Here is a 23163-nt window from a genome sequence, read left to right on the forward strand (position 1 = left end):
GCGATGGGCCCAGTCTTGTTCATCTACTGTATATAAATGACCTCTCCAGTGCACTGGAAACCCTCTCTGCCTTTTTACAGATGTGGAAGAAAAAATAATTATATTCATGTACCCTCAATTATAATTGTTGCTGGGGCTTTATAAATTTAATTTTTATGCTGTAGTCGAATTGGCTGTCAGTTATGTTTCCCTTTACCCAAGAGTCATTTGACCTAAATATTGATAAAAGGAATGTCTTACCATGAAACAGGGTGACCTGGTTGATAACACTGCAAACTTTTGCCGCGATTGTGTCATTCTCTTTCACCCAGTGGACACGTATTGCAGTTTGAGTTATTTTGCTTAATGCTTATCAGCTAACCCTGTAGTTCTCCCCTCCCATTCTTTGGCATGTCAAGTTGTGTATAAGAAGAATTGCTTTGGGCTTCTGTTTCAGTGAAGTCCATTCGAATGTTTCAGTGAATCATTCAATGTTCTTCCTCCGTATATACGAAATTAAAGATTCTCCTTTGGTATGCTGATCCAACTTGTGGAAATTGAATTATTTTCAATCACACAGACAACACCACATTGTGTCATATGGGGATTCCATCCCACTGCAAGGCCATCAGCAACTGCACAACTCTCTGCTGATCTCGAGACGAGATGCTGCTCTGCCAAATGGATCATGTCCTTTAATGCTGGAAAATCTCAGTCTCACTATGTCGCTCCAGAAGGGTCGTCAAATGAACCCGCACATCTATTTCCATGGTCAACCACTGAAAGAAGTTCAATCTATTGAATTTCTCAATCTCACCATCAACTATGAACTATCCTGGAGCAAAGATGGTCCTCCAAAGGATCGTATGTTTAGTTGTCTGATCTATTTCAATGCTTCCTCGTCATGGGACTCTTAAATAATTCTTCCTGCCTTGGCTCCTTCTTTCATATTTTCCTTCTCATCATTTGCCTATCTTCATTTTCTTCTGCCTGTCAGTTTCCATCTAAAATGCTTCCCATCAAAGACCATCAAAAGATGTGAACAATGTTGTTTGGTATTCTATGGCTTAGGTTTTAATTTAAACCAGCTGAATATCCCCAAATGGCAAAACTGCAAATGCTGTTGGATATTTTTATAGCTCACCTGGAACGTAGTTACAGGAAGCTCGTGGGATGGAGCGTCGTCCGTCCGTCAGTCTGTCTGTCCGTCCACAAATACTTGAAACTACACATACGATTGCGATGAAACTTGACCACAACCTTCATCACCCGTGAATACCAAAGTTTGTTCACGACATTAAAAAAACATCAGGGTCGAAGGGGGTCTATGAGGGATTGGGGGAGTGGGTGGTTTGGGGGGGGGTGCCCCCCAACAATGCGTATTTGCTTTTCTCCCCGAAACTACACACACAATTTTGATGAAACTTAACCACACCATTCATCATCAGTGATGTACCAAAGTTTGTTGAAGCCATAAAAAAAAAATTCCATAGGTATTTACTGTCTTCTCCGTTAAATATTTTGTGGGTCATCCACGCCTACCAGTGGTTCCCTGGTTTTCGTATCCAGCCGATAGCAGGTGAGCGTCCAGCCGATAGCAGGTGAGCATCCAGGGGTATTGCCCCTGTGTTTAATATATAAGATGACCGATATAACTCCAGAGCTCCATTTGTACGTTGCATCTGAGAGAGACACTTCACGGTGATTTGTTTGTGCTGATCACAGGACAAATATTTTTGCAAAAATGCCGGTGATATCTTTCTTCGTGAAACAAAAGAAAGTCCATATGATGTAAAATGATGGAAAATTTGAGCTGGAGAACGTACTCAATGCTATCATAAAACTCGGCTCCACTCGGGAACATCTTTGATTCCCCTGTCGTGTGACGCAGCCTCCCATATTGCTTCAAGCATGAAGCTTCTGGGCATTTGATTTTTTCTTACATAGAATTGAGTTGATGATCCTGAAAAGTTATCCTTGAATTACCAGAGTTGGTGTCAAAGCCACCCAATGCTCACCTGTTTATACGTTTATCGTTTTTAAAAGACTCGTCTAATAATTATTTTTTATAAAGCATTGTAGTGAAGTCTGATCCAAATAATTTTAAAGCAATATATGTATTCGTATATTGTAATCAGTAACAAGAGTGCAAGTGAGCACAATATATGCCCGGACAAGAACGGTATTTACAGAATTGTGCTACTACATGGAAAACAGCATCCTGGTTGCCATGGCAACCACTTTAGATGACGAACGTATGCCGCGACACACCGTCTCCACATTCTGTACCTATGTACCAAATATGAAACGTGAAAGTTGAAAACTTTGGGAGTTATAGTGCGGACAGGAACGGATGGAAAACAGCAACCACTTTAGATGACGAACGTATGTCACGACACACCGTCTCCACAGTCTGTACCTATGTACCAAATATGAAACGTGAAAGTTGAAAACTTTGGGAGTTATAGTGCGGACAGGAACGGATGGAAAACAGCAACCACTTTAGATGACGAACGTATGTCACGACACACCGTCTCCACAGTCTGTACCTATGTACCAAATATGAAACGTGAAAGTTGAAAACTTTGGGAGTTATAGTGCGGACAGGAACGGACGGACAGACAGACAGACACACAGACAGACGACCGGTATCACATAATACGCCCCGATATATATATATATATATATATATATATATATATATATATATATATATATATATATATATATCGGGCGTATAAAAAAATAGTGTGGTAGATAAAAATATTAGAAAGGAAAAAATAACTTGCACCAAAAACTTTAACATTTTCACGCTCACGCTGACGCTCACACCGGGGGTATCGCAATAGCTCTCTGATCTTCGAACAGGTGAGCTAAAAATGAATGACCAAAAGGAATGACTGCAATTAAAACAAGAAAAAGATCAATCAGAGATTGCAGACCCTTGCCAGGACTTATTTTGTGTGACGTATTTTGTGTGACGTTTGTGAACTGGTGTGTTACGTAATTAATGAGACAATTAGAACTGCCACTTTATAACTGCTGGCAGCGATGACCGGGTACAAAGACATCCCGCTTTTATGCAACCCCACTTTGATCGGACACCTGACCCTGTCCAATGACGTTTTTAAAAATATTATCATTCATTATTCAATTGAATTTAGAATGGGATCAAAATAAATTCAATTCAAATTAGTGATGCACGATGCAATTGTTGCTTAACCCATAGGTTTATCAGGTGAAAATTGACGATTTTTCAAATGAAATTTGATTATTTTAGTCGTTTGACCTTGAGTTGACCTTCAACCTTTTGACCTCAAAAACAATTGCTTTCCCAATTCAGTGATGGACAATGCAAATCCTGTTCAACTTTCAAGATAATAGGATATAAATTGATGATTTTTCAGTTGAAAATTGATGATTTTAGAAGTTTGACCTTTAGTTGACCTTTGACCTTATGACCTCAAAAATACTTTTTTTTAACCCAATTCAGTAATGTGCTGTGCAATTGCTGTTTAATTTTCAAGTCAATCGGATAAAAATTGACGATTTATCCCATAAAAAAGAATGATTTTAGAAGTTTGATTTTAAGTTGACATTTGACCTTTTGACATCAAAAATAGTTGGTTTCTCAATTCTGTGACACAATATGCAAAACTTGTTCAAATTTCAAGTCAATCGGATGAAAGATTACGATTTTAGAAATTGGACCTCAAGATGACCTTTGATCTTTGAGCTCAAAATCAATAGGGTTCTCAGTTGAGACTACCTCGACAACTTGGTAAAGTTTCATTACAATCAGTTTCGAATTGTGACCTGAAGGCGATAAAAAGAAAGGCAAACAAAAAGACAAGCCAGGAGGCGGCGATGGGTCGCCGAGCATGGAAACTATAAGATTTCGAGCAAAATGGATGTCATATAGCAGATAGGGAATCACCCTTAAGATTATGCATATCAAATCTCATCCAGTTCCATCCACTGATAACAACTCGGTATCCATTTGAATGAAAAGTACCGAAAACGTGGTTTGAAATCGGAAATCCCCAAAGTTTGAGGGGGTGCTGTGGGTGAACAAAGATCTAAATTGAAAATCCGGCTCGATCGTTTGTGCACAATGTATTCCAGACGATTAGTGTGAATTTTCATGACCATCCGACCATAACCCGAGGAGGAGTAGCATTTGGTGCGAAGGCACCTCCAGCTCTCGCATATTATCGATTTTTGCACTAATTGACTTTTGACCCCTGACCTAAGCGAAATCGGTCAATATGACCTGAGGCAAAGTTGTAGTACTCATTGAGTACCATGAACCTGCAAAGTTTCATTCGTATCGATGCACTCACCTGGTCGCAAGGGGGCCTTCAATTTTCGCCAATTTTCGCGCATACCCTAATTGTTGGGGGCGCTGCGGGTAAAGTATTCCATATATCACAAAAACCGGAATACATTTGATAGAGCATCACCTGTAGATCATTCGTGCCAAATTTCATAACCCGACGTGGGATAATGGCTTTCGGAATTGATTTCGCGTGAACGGTACCGATTTTGAAGGCTTTTTTGGTTGTTGCTATGGAACCAAAGCATCCATAGCAACCATCACAATTTCCAAAGTACTAGATCATAAGAAGTACTAGATCTACCACCCGAGTTTGGTCAAAATCCGCCCACGTTTACTACCAATTTTGCTGATGACAAACGAACAAACATCCAAACAAACAGACAGAATTACTGACAATAAGGGTCATCTATTTCGGCGACCCAACAGCAGAGACAGACAAACGCAAAACCCTCTCCTTCGGCGAGGGTAAAAATGACCAATGCAAATCGAATGCTCCACCACTAGGGGAAGGAGAGGTGATGTGGCACGCATGATGACTTATCAATGACATTAACCGGAGTATTCCTGATAAAATCAGTGACAAATAATTTTGCGTTTTTACAAGGAGAAGTCCATATTATGAAAGACAACTCTGAACATAATTTGATTTATTGATTTCATTTGTATGTTCCCAGCCTCCTACATTAAGATCCTTTCAATGGGAGTGAATGAGTGTAGTGTGCTGGAATATTGGGAATTTTAACATGGCAGTGCTCAAATAACTTTCCCTGTACGGTTTACCTTTTTTTTGTTGTTTTTTGTCGACAGAGTAATCTGTATGGAATTGAATGATACAGGTGTTGTGGCTTTCACAGTGAGGGTGGAATAAACACAGCACACCTGCATGCTGGATCCATGGCCAAGGAGGAACAGCTGGTCAAGTGACTCCTCATAAAGCAGATGGCAGACAGGAAAAGCAGTTGGTATTGCCTGAGAAAACACACAACCATCAAATCCAGGTACGATCAGCTCGGTATATGAACAGCAAAAGGCATTGTTACATCACAAAAAAATAAAACGTAACACTGAGTACACTTGTGATCAACAAGGAAATGTCATTTTGGATTAAAATGTGGTGGAAAACCCATAAGAAGGTCTTTTGGGAAATATGACCTCGAAGGAAATCATAACCATTGGAAACAAAAATTACTCGAGTGCGGTCAACTTTTGTTAAGATGAAGAGATGCATTCCACAGATCCTTCATCCCAATTATTTTTTTTTTAATCCAAAACAAAGTTTTAGCCCTGACATGTATCCACAATTCTATTCTGTTCTTCATTTATTCTATTCTCTAGCTAGGAGGACCACCATCCACAAGCAAATTTCAATGGACAAGACAGAGAGCTTCACATCCTCTCTGAAGGACCATGTAGTGATGGATGCACTCCATCCATCCATTGGAACCATACTCTGAGCAGAGCGTTGGTGCTGCCTAAGAAGTCTCCTTGGCTATTGGACGGAATCCTGGATAGGTCGCCACTCGACACAGGATACCAACAAACTGGTACTCATTTTCCAGACCTCAGAAGGATGACAGGCAGAGTCAACCCCACCTAGTATTAATTCAATAGAAGAGTGGGATTTGAATTCAGGATCCGAGGATCCCAAGCCCACCACCCTAACCATTAAGCCAACACCGGGCATATAGATGCAATACCCTACATGAAAGGGCACCAGGAAGGCAATTTACAGATCAGCCAGGCATTGAACCTCGGCTAGAAAGATCAAAAGCAAATAAGCTGCCAGTAAACTATCCCGTCAGCCGGACAGCCGGTCATGTTGGATGCGCTTGTGATGCTTCACTGCCAGTCGTGGATTTACAAGGCAGACAATGTCTGCCTTAAGGGTAGATTATAAAGAATAATTGATGTTGCAAACCTCTGGCCTTATTCGCATCGAAACGATGCTCGCTGATTAATGCTCCCTCAAAATGTAAGCTGTCAGCAAATTTCTATGCACATATTTGCTCTTTTATTTTCCTCTGTCTGTTTACTCCAGCTTTTATCTCGAGTCATTCAAAAGTTTAATTGTTAAACTATTCCAAGAGCCACAAAACAAGTAAAAAAGGGAAATTGCTGGAAAAGTGACTTTGATTGGTACAACTAAATCGAGGGCACAGGACACTATCGAGATGGAGAGTGTGATGTGTATCTTGGATTTGGTGTCAGAGGCAAAGAGTTGATGCGGATGTGAAGGGTAACCTGCAGATGTGGGTCGAAGTAGATGTGAAGCAGGATGAGCCGACGCTGTGCAGGCTGTGAGGCCACCAGTATTCGGTTTCTCACATTGATCAAGGCCCCCCAGGCACAGCGGCTGCGCGGTCCACATAATAAACCCTGTGGCAATCAGAAAGCAATCTCTTGAGCACACCTTTACTGTTGCATCACAATCATCCAATCTCCAAGTTAAAGTTTTACGGTCACTCCAGCAGTTGACACACTCACCGACCGATCCAGGCCTTGCTCCAGGACCATTACAGGTGAACAAAGGTAAAAGGAAAGAAAAAAAGAGAGCAAATAGACAAAGCAAAGTGGATGTGCACACAAATGTTCAATGATAGGGATCATCTTCCGACACCAACAACGAGAGAGAGAGAGAGAGATAGAGAGAGAGAGAGGTAGAGAGAGAGGTAGAGAGAGAGGTAGAGAGAGAGGTAGAGAGAGAGGGAGAGAGAGAGGTAGAGAGAGAGGTAGAGAGAGAGGTAGAGAGACACAGACACAGACACAGACACAGACACAGAGAGAGAGAGAGAGAGAGAGAGAGAGAGAGAGAGAGAGAGAGAGAGAGAGAGAGAGAGAGAGAGAGAGAGAGAGAGAGAGAGAGAGAGAGAGAGAGAGAGAGAGAGAGAGAGAGAGAGAGAGAGAGAGAGAGAGAGAGAGAGAGAGAGAGAGAGAGAGAGAGAGAGAGAGAGAGAGAGAGAGAGAGAGAGAGAGAGAGAGAGAGAGAGAGAGAGAGAGAGAGAGAGAGAGAGAGAGAGAGAGAGAGAGAGGAAAGATATAGAGATAGAGAGAGACAGGCAGAGACAGAGACAGAGATGTGGATGACTGAAGTTCTGGAGACTAAGAGAACGATCCCTCACGGTGCAATTCCCATACCTTTATTGGATTTGAGCTTGCACCATCGACCACCTGAGTAACGCTAATGCCGCAGCCCATCAGGTTAAAAGCAGGCAGATGATGGACCATTAATCATGAAAATACACAAGAATAATTTCTGAGGCCCACTGGCTTCCATTAGCTGGACCTCATCCTCCCATATAAATGCATGATCGTTTTCAACTGCGGTTCTTGGCCCGTGCCTTGCAAGGCAATTCTCGGGTTGAATCAAACAGGTTTACGGAAAGTTTTTTCTGCATTCAAGAGGAATGCTTGTCACGTTTAAACATTGTTGAACAGTTACATTTTAAGGGTAGAGAACATGGAAATGGAAGAAAACTGCAAGATGTGTAGTCGAGGAATGGAGGGCAAGGTGTCCACTGCACATCCCTCATCCCTCATGCGAATGTGCAACTCGTTCAGCCTGCTGTATCATGAACCCAAACCAAGTAACCAGCTCATGATGAATCTGTCACATCTCTCCAGACCAATGAGTTTAAGCTAAGGTGCTTTGCCAGATCTAAGCAGTGAGTGTTATCAAGGCGGTCATGTTAGTGTTCAAGGTTTCCTCCATCTCACCGCATGAGGATCTGACAGTGAAAATTCTGCATGGACAAAGCTGTGCAGCTCGCATGTAGTGGGCTCGAGGGTCCAAATGCCATCCGTGGAGAAGATGTAGAATGCGTTGCGTGGCGCCCACCCTTTAGAAAACACACACATGTATCAATGTCACCACTGGAGCAGATTTCCTTTCTTTCACCAAACAGATCGCTGTACCCTAACAATACACGAGGCCAACCAGTGTATGAACAGTACATTCGCTGATCATCCATAACTACCACTGCTGCTACAAACAGCCGCAATCATTGTCACCTTCTTGCCGGGGTCAGTTGGAGAGAGTTTTTGGCCCCAAGTCTTTGATGAGCCAGCTGTCCTCGTCTGACCATCTGACTGAAAGTCATTTAGGCAGAAATTCGGAATTCGTTCAGGGTTCCGGTGATAACTCACCTTCTCCAATGCAGAAAGCACCGCGGGGTATTTGACGGCCAACAGGTAATGCTAGTAGACGGGCCAACAGATGGGACATCCACACTTTGTGATGCAACACCCTGTCTGCGAAACACCAATCCGACAGCTTAGAGTCCATTCGGGAATCAAACACAGACTAGGTGCGCTACTTCTGAACCATCCCTGCTGGACGGATCATCCATCTCTAAACTCCCCAAAAGTTAAGCTCTGAAGGTGACAGAAATCAAACTGAAAACCAGATTTCACAGGACTTAAGATAAAGGCCATCGTAATACCTCTGCCAGAATAGTGACATTGTCAGCTTGATCGCCACCTGGATGTCAAATGCCCCCCGATGTGATGAACGCCCTTGCCTGGTGTATGGGATACTACTCGCACATGTTACCGGTTGAGGCAGCTGCCCTTACCCCTTGTTGTTGTTGCCCTGAGCATCTTGTAATTGTGTGGAGATGAAACCCAGTGGTTTGCGATCAAGCCTCAGAGCCATTACGGCTGATGCTAGATGTAATATAATGAGACTTGTTGTGGAGACAACGAGATGAAAAATCATGCCGCTGTGTAACACGTGGCATGCGGACACATGACAGGCTGTTTCAATGGAATGCTGATAGTTGTCCTAACTGGGAGAATGTAAGGTCCTACTCAAAATTCAGGAAGATCAAGCTGAACCATGTCCTCAAATACCTCCACCGACGACGACGATGATGACGACATCTCCACCGACCAAAATTCATGGAATTACAATTAAACAAACGTCATGCATCCTGGCACTAAGGTGGACACAGGTATGCCAACTACCATGAGAAAAATTAATAAATAACCACGAAGCGACGATTTGTACGCGAGATGTTCCGCAAAGCCGTCGAGAAAGGACTTAGGTTTTTGGGAGAAGCAGAGTTTTGATGAAAAATTCCAGAAGTCACCTTTTCACTTGAGTCGAATGACACCCTGAGTCTGTAATAAGGTGCTTAAAAGTTTTGAGTGTTTCTGCTTCAACAACTGCGACAACTCAGCAACTGCAATTGATTCATCGCGTCCATTAACAACCTGGAGGCTTTGCTTTCTCATGATAAATCTTCGCGTCTCGCATTTCACAGACTCCCCTTGATCTCACTGTGACCTTTTACCTGTAAAAGGATTGAAGATAAAAACTCCAGTTACAATTGTCCATTCAGCCTCTATCTAAGACCTCGAGTGCACCATTTGAGAGAAAAGATCGACTTGGCTGTAATTAAACAACGATAATATGATTAGATTGCAGGCCGTTGGGCGAGGGCTCATCTCCATCAATCGAGCTATCTCTTTCTGCAGCGAATACATGAGTTACTATCCCATTGAGTCCAATCAGCTAAAGCCCCTGATGTAAATGTACATGAAAGAAAGGTCTTTTAAGAATTGAAAATCCCATTCTCCAGGTGTTAAACAAAAGGTGGACAACTTGATACTGATGCTATTACTATAAGCGCACACGCACGCACACGCACACGCACACACACACACACACACACACACACACACACACACACACACACACACACACACACACACACACACACACCAGTGCTTGCTAGCCTGGTGTTGGCTTAACGGATAGGGTGGCTGGCTGAAGATCCTAGGGTCTTCAGTTCAGGCCCCTGTTGTATCGTTGAATTAACACCAGGTGCGTTGAGTACCAGCAAAATGAGTGGCAGCTTACTGGCAGCCTCTGTGAGGCTGAACAGTTCACGTTTGGGATCTACCGATAAGCTGGATCTGCATCCGATCCTTAAACAAAATCTAATCAACTTGTTCTTGTCACCTACTCAACTCATCCACCAAGTTTTGTCTGAATCTGTCCACAACTTTTTGAAATATCGTGTGATATAATCGTTTTTGGCCCTATCTCTCAATGGTCAAGAATTACTTAAAAAAAATTATCGGATCTTCACCAACATCGAAACAATTCGGCTTTGTCACGCAACCACTCCCCCAAGTTTCGGCCGAATCCGTCCAGAACCTTTTGAGATACCCTGCTCACACAGATAGACAGACAGACAGACAGACAGACAGACAAACGGGGGTGAAAACAATCTCCGTCCAACTTCGGTGATATTGGTAATAAGAAAAGTTATTTTCGTGTCGAGAAAATTTTTCTCATGGTTTCATATTTTAAGGAAATTATTTTTTGCAATGTTCATCAGCTACTTGAACCGCTGAACTGTTAGGGCACCCATTCCCTCTTGGGGGTGTCTAATCCGTATAGCGGCTTGGGATTAACCGCCATCGTCTTTCAGGTTGATTGGTAAAGTAATTAGTCATAGTTCTTTACGGACAGGTGCAATGTTTGTCAGGCACATACGCCACGATACACACATGGCTTGGTGATAAAATCCATCACAAAGAGCCGAGAAGGGGCTTGAACCCGTCCAAACGCTCCTTGCGCCACACAGCTGTACATCGCCGTATCCTCAAACTGCACTCGTTCGATACGCAACACTGCACCATCACCTGCACGCACACAAACGATTCATATGCTTCACACCAGCAAACACGAATCAGTTTTATTAACTTGCTTGGAGGAGTGTTTAAACCTACTTCGAGATAGCAGATCACAAAACGTACAACCATGTAGTTTTGGTGTCTTCGCCGCATAGTGACAAAGACCCACGGTAGACCGACTGTGCGTTAAAGTCACTGGTCGGGTGGTACTGAATCCGTTTTGACCCAGTGGGAATTGCTTGCGAACTGGATGCCAGCTTCGACAGTGCACCAGATGGGCATGTCCTTCTTCTCTGACAATTCATTCATTCGAGTACCATGCTCTATGCAGAGCATCGGTATTTCCGAAGCAATTTCTTGGCTACGGATACAATCTGGGATGGGTCGCCACTCCGACACAGGAACACCATGGTGCCGGCGATCATCCCCACTAAGTTAAGATTTGTTTCCTTGAGATTCTCATTTCATGAAGATGTGAAAGCAGATGTCTATTAATGGCTGCCTACTTGTCCCTGAGATTTCTACGCAACTGCATTAAGGTGCTACCACATAGATGGGACAGGTATGTACTTCCTGCATGTGGCAGGGTAATAGCTTGAAAAATAGGTGAGGCTTCATGAACTACCCTGTACCTTTTGATTCTACCCAATGAAAAGTCCATATCAAATTACAACAAAACACATTGTGCATTGTCAGTGCACAAAGTGGAAACCGTTGATGTCGACCTAACGTATTTTGGATCAGTCATGACCACTGCACAAATGGCTGCCACTCGATAATGCGCCAACCTCCTCCATGTTACCAATGTCCCTGGGGAGCTTATTTTACCTACAAGGGTGATGTTGAGGTGACAGTTTCAAAGGTCTGGCTGATGGAAGTGATGCCTGGGGTTCGTTGTTTAGCTACCCCGACTGTATTTCGAAAAATAGGCATCTCAACACCTTGCCTCTCACCTTTCTCTCCAACTGAGAGGCAAGTGTTCATTTGTCAACAGGCAAGGGATGCTGTGAGATCCTACATCATAGATTTACTGCCTGTAATACACAGCTAAAGGCAAGCACTGTGCTGGAAGAATCCTTCTCACATTGGCTGACACATCACTTGCCTGATAGATGATGTATCAATTTTGTCATCAGAAGACAACTGCCATTCATATGAGCGAACATGACTTTGGGGATGATAACTCTGATACCAAGGCTTGATTTAGCCGCGTTTGTGTCCGGGCGTCGAAATGGAAAGCAACGTCCTGCAGGCGTCCAACCCTTTCAAATCAACAATAAAATGCACACCTGGTCAACGAATGACGAGTCATGGTGGTTGTTTTCAAACATCCAGTATGATGGGTACAGCAATAGATAATAATTACTTTTGTTTTTTTTATACTTGTGGTCCCCCTTGAAGTTTAGGCCCTGGAATAATGAGTCCCTTCCCATCCCTCATAACCTCTCCCCTCCCACATCCCTGAGACACATGAATATACACATTATATAGATTTGTAGGTTGAATGGAGTACCATCCTGGCAAGTCTCATCAGCACGAATCACAGGAAGTTCCCCACAAATAATTATCAGAAATACCTGTTGAAATCGAATCGACTTGTTAATAACACCGGGCTGCAAGAATAGGCTTTTCTAACAGTGACACAAGACTTCACGGAGGAGGTTCTACATAGATTACCTGCAGAACAAGGACATGAGGAGGTATCGGTGTACTTGTACATGAACTACAAGGACTTTAGTAGAGGAACAACAAATCAAAGCACAGTGTGGGATTTGAACCTGTAATGTCAGCCTCATTAAACAGGTGACCCAATTCCAAATGACATTTACCTCTTGAGCAACACAGTGCCGCCTTTTTTTAAGCAACACTGGAAACTATTGCCTGGGGAGTTTATTGATGTGGAGAAAAGATTTGTGCTAAACTGTGATGGAGAACTCAGATGCAGGACTTTCACTCGAGTCTTTCTTTTAGTCTTCTGGGTCTCAGGGGGAGCTGCAACTCAAATCACATGGACGTACATGCACACACGTGCAAATGCAGACAAATACAGGAGTCAACCAGACTTGACGTCAGACAAACATGGCCGCTGAGCTTGGGAGGAAGTGACATAACATCCCAAAGAGTTTGGGTATCAGCGATGCCATCTTTACAACGTCACTTTTTTTCTGCGTACTCAGCATAGCAATTGAGGAAAAATTTACTCCTCACCATTCCAACCCACGGGGTTCATCTGTCTCTGCAGATGGCATTCAGGAGCCATCACATCAATACGATAAGCATGTACTTATTGGATGGGTATATCTTGAGTTATTGGTAAAGTTTCATAAACCTTCCCGCACCTTTTGATCTTCTGGAATAAGAGAAGTCCGTGTCAACCTTGAATGATTCTGATATAATTACATTTAAATAATAAGGAGGATAGAGGATAGAGGATAGAGGATAGAGGATAGAGGATAGAGAAAGAGCAGGTTTCTGTTTAAGAATTCCCAGGCTGAGTTCATATCAGGTGCAGTAGATGTGGGTGACCAGTCCTGAAGAAAGATGGCTGCTTGTAGTCCCTGCCAATCTGCTTGAGTGAAATGCCAACTTGCCAGTGTTGAGGCTGCTCTCTGAGAATTGCCAGAGAGATGTTGACTCCCACAAGTACATGATCAGATGAACCAATTGGAGCAGAGGAAGAGCAGGAGATATTTGCAAGAAAGTTAGTCATCACCATGTCTAGAAGGGACGATTTGCCATTGGGAGAAATCCGGGTGGGCAAATTCACATCTTGCGTCAGTCACATGGAGTCACAGAGGTCCTTTGCTGAAGTGTCATGACTGGTGAGAGAGGTACTAAGACCCAGCCAATTAGTATGGTGACAAGTGAAATCACCACATATGAGGAAGATAAATTTGGGATGAGTGGTTAAACATTGGTCCATGTTGTCTGAGAGAGATGTAGATGGAGTCATCACTGTTTGGAGGGCAGTACAACAAACATGAACAAGAAGTGTGTGTGTGAGTGAGTGGAGGGGAAGTCACAGCCAAAGGTACTACTGGGGGTTTGGAGGTGTAAGGTTAGTACAAGAGCAGTGAGAAATTGAGTTATTAATGTAAAGTGCAACTTGCCGAAGGGACAGGCTTCAGGTCTATCAAATCAGAAGAGACAATAACTGGGGAGAGACACTCAGGAGTTAGAGACATCCTGTGGGAGGAAGGATTCCGTTTAAACCGGACATCATCGGTTTATCAGCAGCGGCTTGGATGGAGGGACTTGTCAAGTTGGAGTGGAGATGTCGACACAGTTAGGGATAGGAGAGGAGGCAATGGGAGGGTGCAGAACTGGGGGGTGGGGCTTTGCGGGGGCAGGGTGAGGGGAGAGGCTTCAAGGGGCAGAGTGAGGGGGAAGCTTTGAGTGGATAAGGTGTGGGGGAAGGTTTAAGTGGGTGGGATGAGGGGGAAGCATTGAATTAGTGGGGTGAGGGGTGATGTGGAAAGAGGTGAAATGAGGTGGGGGGATGCCGATTCCAAATTCCCAAATTGGGCAAGGGGAGATAAAGATCAGGGGATGGAAGGTAAGAATTTTTGTTGAAAGCACAGAGAAAGGTGGTGCTGGAGGTGCGGGAGGAGACTTGGTGGACCCAAGCGTTTAGCTCACAGATAGTTTTGGAAAATAATTAATTTGTGACAAAGAAGAGGAATATATTGTGGTGAAGAAGAAGAAGAACATTTGAAAGAAGAAGGGGACTCTTGACGGAGAAATAAGAAACGTTTATATTCTTAATTTACTTGAGCTATTTAGTTGCTTATGCTAGGTTCCCACTATCACGACGCGCGGCACGATTGAAATTGTCGTCTTAATCGTGGACTAATCGTGGTGATCCAATCAGATCTTATCAGATGTTGAGATCAGTCGTGGCAATCGTGTTAATCGTTGAAAATTTTTGAACGGTTCAAAATTTTTCTACGATCAACACGATCAATTGTCAATCGGGATCATCGTATCAGATCGTATTGCGTCGTAACAAAGCGCGACAGATCGCCTCTAATCGTGCTTCCTAATTGTGGTGATCGGGATCGATCTTAGACAAGACAAACACCACGCTCTGTGAGACCACGATTTCAATCGTGCCGCGCATCGTGATGACAAATACAGAAATAGGGAACGGTTCTTCTTCTTCTTCTTCTTCTTCTTCTTCTTCTTCTTCTTCTTCTTCTTCTTCTTCTTCTTCTTCTTCTTCTTCTTCTTCTTCTTCTTCTTCTTCTTCTTCTTCTTCTTCTTCTTCTTCTTCTTCTTCTTCTTCTTCTTCTTCTTCCTTTACTTTTGTGTGGTAGGGAACGGTTAAACAATGCACATGAATCCCATGATCATTGCCATTCAATAACAAGATCGCTGGATCTCACATCAACATGAGAGATCGTGGAGATGTGTTCGGGCATCACGGCTCGTGACGTCGTCACCTCAGTATGACGTCACGAGCCGAGCCGTTACCAGAGGCCACACCAACCCTCTTCCAATTGCTTCTCGCGTTTTCCTGATTTCTGTTTTACTTTCACAGATCCTCACAACGAGCTTGAGTGAGGAATACCTACTAATCGTGCATGTGGGACATTTTACTCACTCTCGACAGCCAAGCGTCTGCTGGTGCTGAGGTTCATCGCCTCGCCATTCTTTGTCCACGCGAGTCGTGCCCCGAGGAGGCCGTGACCCTGGCAATGGAAGCGAGCTGGTGCTCCGGGTTCTCGGACCTGGCTCTGTGGCTCCACCGTGACGAATGCCCCCCCTGCAAGGATGAGGACAGAGAAAGAAAGTGAACAAAAGCCTCAGGGTGGTCCATTTGGCTGGTTACCAAAGTTAATCCTTTCCGTCACCACCCCTCCCATCGAACTTTATTCAATTGATACATTCAATTCATGACTCATCTATTACTGTATATATTCACAATACCAAACAACTTCAGGCGCTTAACCACCGACACGAGACACAACAAACTGACAAGAGAGTACAATTTGCCAGGAAGGAGGGATGGGGTCTGGGTGGGTTGGAGAATATGTTGTGTTTGCGGTAATGAGAAATACATGCAATCTTGTACAATATCTGAGAGGACAGAGGGAAAGAAGAATGATTTGGCAGCTTGTCAGACAAGCTTGTTTTCCCCCGTGGGTAATGACACACACAAGAGTATAAAGTGTCACAAAGGCCTGATATCCACTGCGTTTATGTTGCTTGGACGACGTTTGAATCTGACAGGGTGGCAACTCAGAGTTGTTGAAGTGGGGTTCAGTGTGATAGTATTTTTTGATGTAATAAAACTGAAGTATTGGGAGAGCACAATGGAGGTAATAATGTCGTCGTGTATATTAAAGCGATGAACACTAAAGTGGAGTTATTATGATTGTGTTGAAGCTATTAACACTGTGTGGTCCATTTGCACGAAACCTCATCATTTTGTACACCCATTATGTAGTTGTTGGTGCTAAATGTCCATACAACTATCCGAGCATGGTGGCGATGTCATGTAAGGATATACGAGACAGACGTTTCAGACAATGTGGGTTTGTAGCAGTTTGAAGGACGCAGTGTCTTCACTTCCGGCTTGGGGATTTTTGGTTGAATCAAACTGGATTTGTCGTGTTTTTCTGTTATATCTTCATCCCTGTGTTTCTCTTTGTGTTTTCTCCAATTTTTCATGTTAAATCATACCTTGCTGTGCTGTATTTGTTTTCATATTACGCACACCCACCTCATGTCATCCCCATCCGAACACATGATCTATATTACCCCATTAACTCTTCTTAACCCAACCCTTATATATATATATATATATATATATATATATATATATATGTATATATATATATGTATATATATATATATGTATATATATATATATGTATATATATATATATATATATATATATATATATATATATATATATATATATATATATATATATATATATCTCTCTCTCTCTCTCTCTCTCTCTCTCTCTCTCTCTCTCTCTCTCTCTCTCTCTCTCTCTCTCTCTCTCTCTCTCTCTCCCTCTCATAGGGCGCACTGCATCAACAGCACAGCCACACCCCCAGAAAATGATGCAGTCAAGCAACCACAGGCTGTATATGAGTCTACACATATAAATGTCAGTGTGGGTGTATGTGTCAGTGTGTCTCCTCCATAACGCCAAAACCATAAAACCTAGCAGCCTGAACTTTGTACGTGTACCAAGAATACTCCAAGGAAGTGAATGATTGAAAATTGGGTGTTTGGGTTAATTAAAACACCCCTTTTGAAGATAATTAATGGCCTTATTTTATTATATCCTTCATCAGGTGATCCTCGGCCACCTTGCTCTCTGGGGACTCAAGGCATATCCTCGGTAACCTCGCGGGGGACTGAAGCCGCCATGTGTTTTTTGGCGTGCTCAACCATGCCTTGAATGGGAACAGACAGCAACGATTTCTTCACGATAATTGTTTTTTTTCCACTTTCCTCACTCATATTATCGAATGCCTGTTCATCATAGCTACGAGCTTCATCATAGCTACATCATAGCTTTTGTAAGTGCTATAGTTTTCAAATTAGGAGCTTGGAGTGATTTCATGCATTATACGATATTGTTGAGGATTCAGCGGTGGCGGGATTCTCACCTGACTCTTGGCGCACCCTCACCACCGCAGTCTCCGGGGTTATAATGCCGGCTGGCTCGGCACAGGCCTCGGGTCACGCGTCTTCAATCGCGATACCAACGTACCCCTGGACCTTACCAGTTGGGGAAATAGACCCCGGTTACAGACTGGTTTTGTCAGATGCCGAGCGTTTTCTGCCAGTCTGTAACCATTTTGTTTTTATATACCAATTGAACGGATCGTTCCTCGACGCGTCACGAATTAACTCAAGGCGGCAACTTCATACGGATCAGCCAGATTTATTGGGGAACATCGGGGAACACAACACAAGCAAAACATTCACGACAATGTTTTAATTAATCCATAACCCGTTCTTCACGAAGGAACTACGGATTACAGGTTTCGAGGGGGTCCAGACCGAGATATACCTTAAACAACATGCAGACAAGACATAGACAGCATGCAGACAAGACAGAGTACTTGGTGATGTTTCATGGGCGAGAGGACAGTGTAAAAAGCACGAATGTCGCTCGTAACAGGGGGATGTCCACGGATTCGAGCCCCCAAGCTCGAGCACGCCGCGTGGCAAAATGGCGCTCGCCTTCCTTTTTCACACCGCATGCGGCCTCCGCGCGCTCTGACCCCAAGTAAGGTCGACGGCACAAGACCGTCAGATCGACGATAGGTTTCAGCTGGTCTCTCACAAGGTCCAGCATACAAGTCCAGGCCTGGCCTGTTCACCAGACAAGGCCAAATCGGGGTGCCGGGCTCCGGCAGGCTGGGTCCATGGGATTCCAAAACGTCGCCGAGCCATGAGGTGAGTAGAGACCGTTAGAGGCTCCGTTGTTAGACGCAGTTTGAACCTGTCGATCACCTCCTCTTGAAGCAGACTCCAGACTCATACAGCAGCCAGGTCCTCTCCCTCAGAATCACCAGTCTCTCCTTCGTTCGCTCGCTTCGAAGCCCGACTGCTCATCCAGCAGATCACGCCTCGACACCCGTCGCCTCTCTCCTGCCTTCCCGCCTCAACTCTGTCCTCTCAGTTTCTTTCTCTACAGAATCACCACTGGCTTTTCTTCTTTCTGCTTTCCTCGAAGCCAGACTGCCGTTTCTCTCATGGCAGAATCACCCCTCTCTTTCCTTTTCTTCGCTTGCCTCTCAAAGCCGACTGCCGTTTCTCTCATGGCAGAATCACCCCTCTCTTTCCTTTTCTTCGCTTGCCTCTCAAAGCTGACTGCCGTTTCTCTCTCGGCAGAATCACCTCCGCCCTCTCAGTTTCTTACCACTTTTACTTTTCGGGGCGCGCCCCTTTACAAAGCCGACAAACTCCTCCCCGCAGCTCCACCTCCCTCTCCAGCCACTCCCTCTCAGCCGACTGGGCGGGGCCTATCGTCCGGAGAGGGGAAGGAAGAAGAGGAAGCTCTCGTACACCACCACCGCACGAACAATAAACAGCCTCTTTAAACAATAAACAGCCTCTTTAAACAATAAACCTCCCGACACACATGTAACGTCCATATTACCAAACAGCCTGGCTAAACATGCATTTAATGGGGGATCTGAGCTAATCCTATATTCAGTAGCATACCAAGGGCCATTTCCATAACAATATTATTTTCCATGATCTACTCTCATGGACTAATAAAAGTACATCATCAAAATATTATTTCGGTATTGCAGATCGGATATCGTCCTGACTAAATAAGTGTCAAAATCTGGAGTGAAATCTGATAATTTAAAGAAATAATGAGTCATAACTCAGCCGATATACCTATTTACATTAAAGCAAGCAAGGTTATGTTCCCTTCTCCTCCATCCATACACAAGAAAATGTGAAATTTCCAACACATGAAATGTATCTTTTTACTTAAGGCCCGGTCACACCTTGACGTTTTAGCCAGCGATGGCAACGTATTAAAATGTATGTAAAACGCTGGCTGACATTGAACTTTTGATGTTTTTTTTTTAAGATTCGGACGTATTCATAACGAGTTGGTCGTATGCATAACATATTAGTAATGGACACAGAACGTTTCGTTGTGTTATAGATAACTTATACCAACGAATGCTGACCTGTTGTCGGCCTACACAACCGATGCCCAACGATAGTCTAACTCAGGCATAGCGCGTTGCACGCATCGCCAACGATGTCGTGACGTAGCCTATTAAAAGGCTGACGCACAACGATTCGAATCATAACTGCCGTAGAAATGGTAGTGTCAACATCGCGGTCACACCTTGGCGATCTTGCCAGCGTATGCCGACCTAAGAAAAATGTGTCTAAAACGTTGGGGCACGTCAAATACGGTATGAGTAAGTTTGGTATACGTGAGTACAACGCTAAAGTACGCTATCATACGTCGTAGTAAGTAGAGTACGTCAAGAAATTTTAAACATGTTCAAAATTTTACGACGTACTCGGCGTATGACACACGTTCCGCATGCGACGGGGATATGTTTTACACACGATATGTGGACGCTTACACACGTCCACAAAGGCTACTTATAAGCTACTCATAAGTCGAAACACGTCGCGGTAATGTCATTTTTACACGAAACTTATTTCTAACTTATGTTTGACGTGCTTTGAACCAATTCTTTACGTAGTCCCAACACACATCGACGTATGTAGACGTATTCCAATGACGTCTTCCGGTTGACAAAAAAAAAAAAATGAACGTGTTTCTTGCTTACAACTGCCAGAAAAAGACGTGTTCCCAGCAGTTTTGGGAATTGGTATATAAAAATGCTGCTCATAAAAGGGGAACCCAACAGTGTTTTCGAGTTCCTTTTTGAGTCGATGTCCATGTCAGCAGTAACAGTATCAGTATCAGTATCAGTATTAGTAGTAGTTTGTTCATGTTGGCAGTAGTAGGTGAGTGTGAGGGGGAGGGTGTGGGTTATGATGGATCGTCCTTGCGTCCGCGTGTCCACGGGTAGGTTCATAGGCTGCCACTCAACGATTTAAATGGCTGCATCTCCACTATTGAAAGTAGACGCTTGCGCTCAACAATTGGATTTTTTTTACACTCAACGACTTTTAAACGGTACCACTCAGCTATTTTCATTGTTTACAATGAACGATTTAAATTGCTGTCACTCGCCTTTGTTTTTTGACGCTGAGGTTTTGAAATTTGAAGCGTTTCTTTTGAACGTGTTAAAACGCTCAAACTCGACTATTTTAAATAGACGCTGCCGATGGACAATTGGAATCATAGCCAAGCTAGACACCGAAGTGTGAACATCCTCGTCATGCCGAAGAAAAGTTTGAAGAATGCTGCAAATAAGTGTCCTGGCCATGGCCGTGGACGCTGACACAAGGACGATCCATTATACCGACGTCTTTCAGCCTATGAGTAACTTAAAAGTAACGTCTGTCGACGTGTGGCAACGATCGCGTAACGTGCCAACAACACGTTAATCATAGGTTAGAAATAAGTTTCGGGTACGCTAAACATTACCTCGGCGTGTCTCAACTTATGATTAACTTACAAGTAGCATGTGTTGACGTCTGTCAACGATCGCAGACCGTGCATACAACTTGTGGCCAGCGTAGTGGAACGTGTGAGTCATACGCCGGCATACGTCGTGAAATTTCAAGCATGAAAAAATTTGAGGACAACCGAAAAGTACAACGTTTAAAGCCAACGTACAACGACGTATGGCAGTGTTTTTCAGCGTGCTCTCAATGTTATCAAAACTTACCCATAACGTATTCAACGTGTGCCAGCGTTTTAGAAAAAAAATTCAAAAATCGGCATACGTTGGCTAAAACGTCAAGGTGTGACCGGGCCTTAACGAAATCTTTAGATTTCATCAGTATATTGATCACTTCCGTTTCTGTTTGTTTGTTTGTTTGTTTGTGTGTTTGTAGGCACAATAACTCGAGAACGGAAGAAGGTACCAATGTCAAATTACACCACGTGATTCAGGAGGGTGATGGCTAGCGCTGATTAGATTTTGGTCAAAATCGGTCAAAGGTCAAGGTCACAGTGAGGTCAAATATAATTCCATAAATTCATGTGGAGAAATGGAGTATTTTTGCTTCGCTCGACGTTACGAGTTTGTTTTAACTTCGATTTTAATTTTCTCTTCGGTTTTTGCGATCGCTTATGACGCTTAAAACTCGGTTGTCGAAATTCTGGTAAAAATCGGATGTTTTGGAGACGTTTTAAGATTGTATAAAAAATATTTCACTCGCGAGTCACGGATCGTTACGTGGTGCAGTGCGCTTGAGCAGAGGCGGCGTTGATCACGTAAAGATTTTGAGTGTGCGCGACGACGGTGTTTTCGATAAAGATGGTGTTTAAAAGTCATTTTTTTATCCCAATAAAGGTTATCGTCGCATGCCTGACTCGCAAAGCCGTCGGATTATGTAAAGATTGTTGGTGGATGGCCAAATATTATGGTTTTGTGACTTTGATAAAATAATATAAAATAATTGCGTGGAGAAATGGAGATTTTTGCTTCGGTCGACGTTACGATTTTTGATGGTTTGGTACAGAATCATCTTAGAAACTTCTGGTTTGCGTCGCTACCTTCTCTAGAGACAGCTTTTATTAGACAAGGTCAGAGGTCAAGTTGACGATTTCGTAAGTACCAGTCTATGACTGCTTGTTTGTGTGTTTGTTTATGTGTTCATTTGTGTGTTTGTTTGTAGTCAGGATAACTCGAGAACGGAAGAAGCTACCAATGTCAAATTACACCACATGATTCAGGAGGGTGATGGCTTGCGCTGATTAGATTTTGGTCAAAATCAGTCAAAGGTCAAGGTCACAGTGAGGTCAAACATTCAATTTTTGATGGTTTGGTACAGAATCATCGTAGAAACTTCTGGTTTGCGTCGCTACCTTCTCGAGAGACAGCTTTTATTAGACAAAGTCAGAGGTCAAGTTGACGATTTCGTAAGTACCAGTCTATGACTGCTTGTTCTACTGTTTGGAGAATTCTTTTGAGTGAACAAAAAAATTTAGGACCATAACAAAATTAACCAGCTTCATTGAGCTCTCTGATGTAACGCATTCACTGCTAGACCTGATGTGCCCTGTCCCCACGAGGGACTGCTTAATCATAGCATCTGCCAGATCTGTGTCTATATTTCCGGAGGTTGCGTGAGGTGTTCAACATAGAATCAAAGCAAATCTGGTGAAAAACACGTTTTCCAAGAAAGTTATAATAATTGCGTGGACAGCGAACTGATGTACCACCTGATTCTTCCACAGACGAGCAGGCAACGTGGCGGATTATCTGCAATGTTTATTTCATGGGCGATTAAACTTAACGATGTCTCCAGGCTTGTTCCATGTTAAAAAGCAACTCTTTTGTGGAGAAATCATTTGATTGAACGAATTTATTTAACTGCTGCGGGCACGTTGAAGACAGGCTTTGAAGTTAAAGGGATCCTACTCTACTGGTTAAAAGTTTTAGAACACCCCCAGTTTTTACTGAAATTTAAGCAGTTAAAGTCCAGTGAATAACCTGAAATGGTAATAAGCTAAGCGGTAAACTGCCAGAGGTTAAAAAAAAAACAACTTTAGGTTACCAAAGAATGAAAAATAATGTAAATTTCAGAGTTGTTAAAAAAGGCCCTTTTC

At 43.3% G+C, this 23163-nt stretch overlaps 1 protein-coding gene across 3 annotated transcripts in view; it reads right to left on the bottom strand.

Moving 5' to 3' along the window:
• Window positions 1-23163, bottom strand: part of LOC147009507 (follistatin-related protein 4-like) — a 172673-nt gene that overhangs the window by 15995 nt on the left and 133515 nt on the right. For all 3 annotated transcript variants that reach the window (XM_085863416.1, XM_085863418.1, XM_085863417.1), the window contains 5 exons: window positions 15564-15725; window positions 10835-10969; window positions 8033-8154; window positions 6560-6694; window positions 5198-5287 (listed from right to left, as the gene is read on the bottom strand). In XM_085863416.1, the coding sequence (XP_085719542.1) occupies window positions 5198-5287; window positions 6560-6694; window positions 8033-8154; window positions 10835-10969; window positions 15564-15725 (644 nt within the window). The remainder of the gene's footprint in view (window positions 1-5197; window positions 5288-6559; window positions 6695-8032; window positions 8155-10834; window positions 10970-15563; window positions 15726-23163) is intronic.

Source organism: Eptatretus burgeri, chromosome 17 (genome assembly GCF_056783735.1).
Source record: "Eptatretus burgeri isolate ZD-2024b chromosome 17, Ebu_testis_v1, whole genome shotgun sequence".
NCBI lineage: Eukaryota > Metazoa > Chordata > Myxini > Myxiniformes > Myxinidae > Eptatretus > Eptatretus burgeri.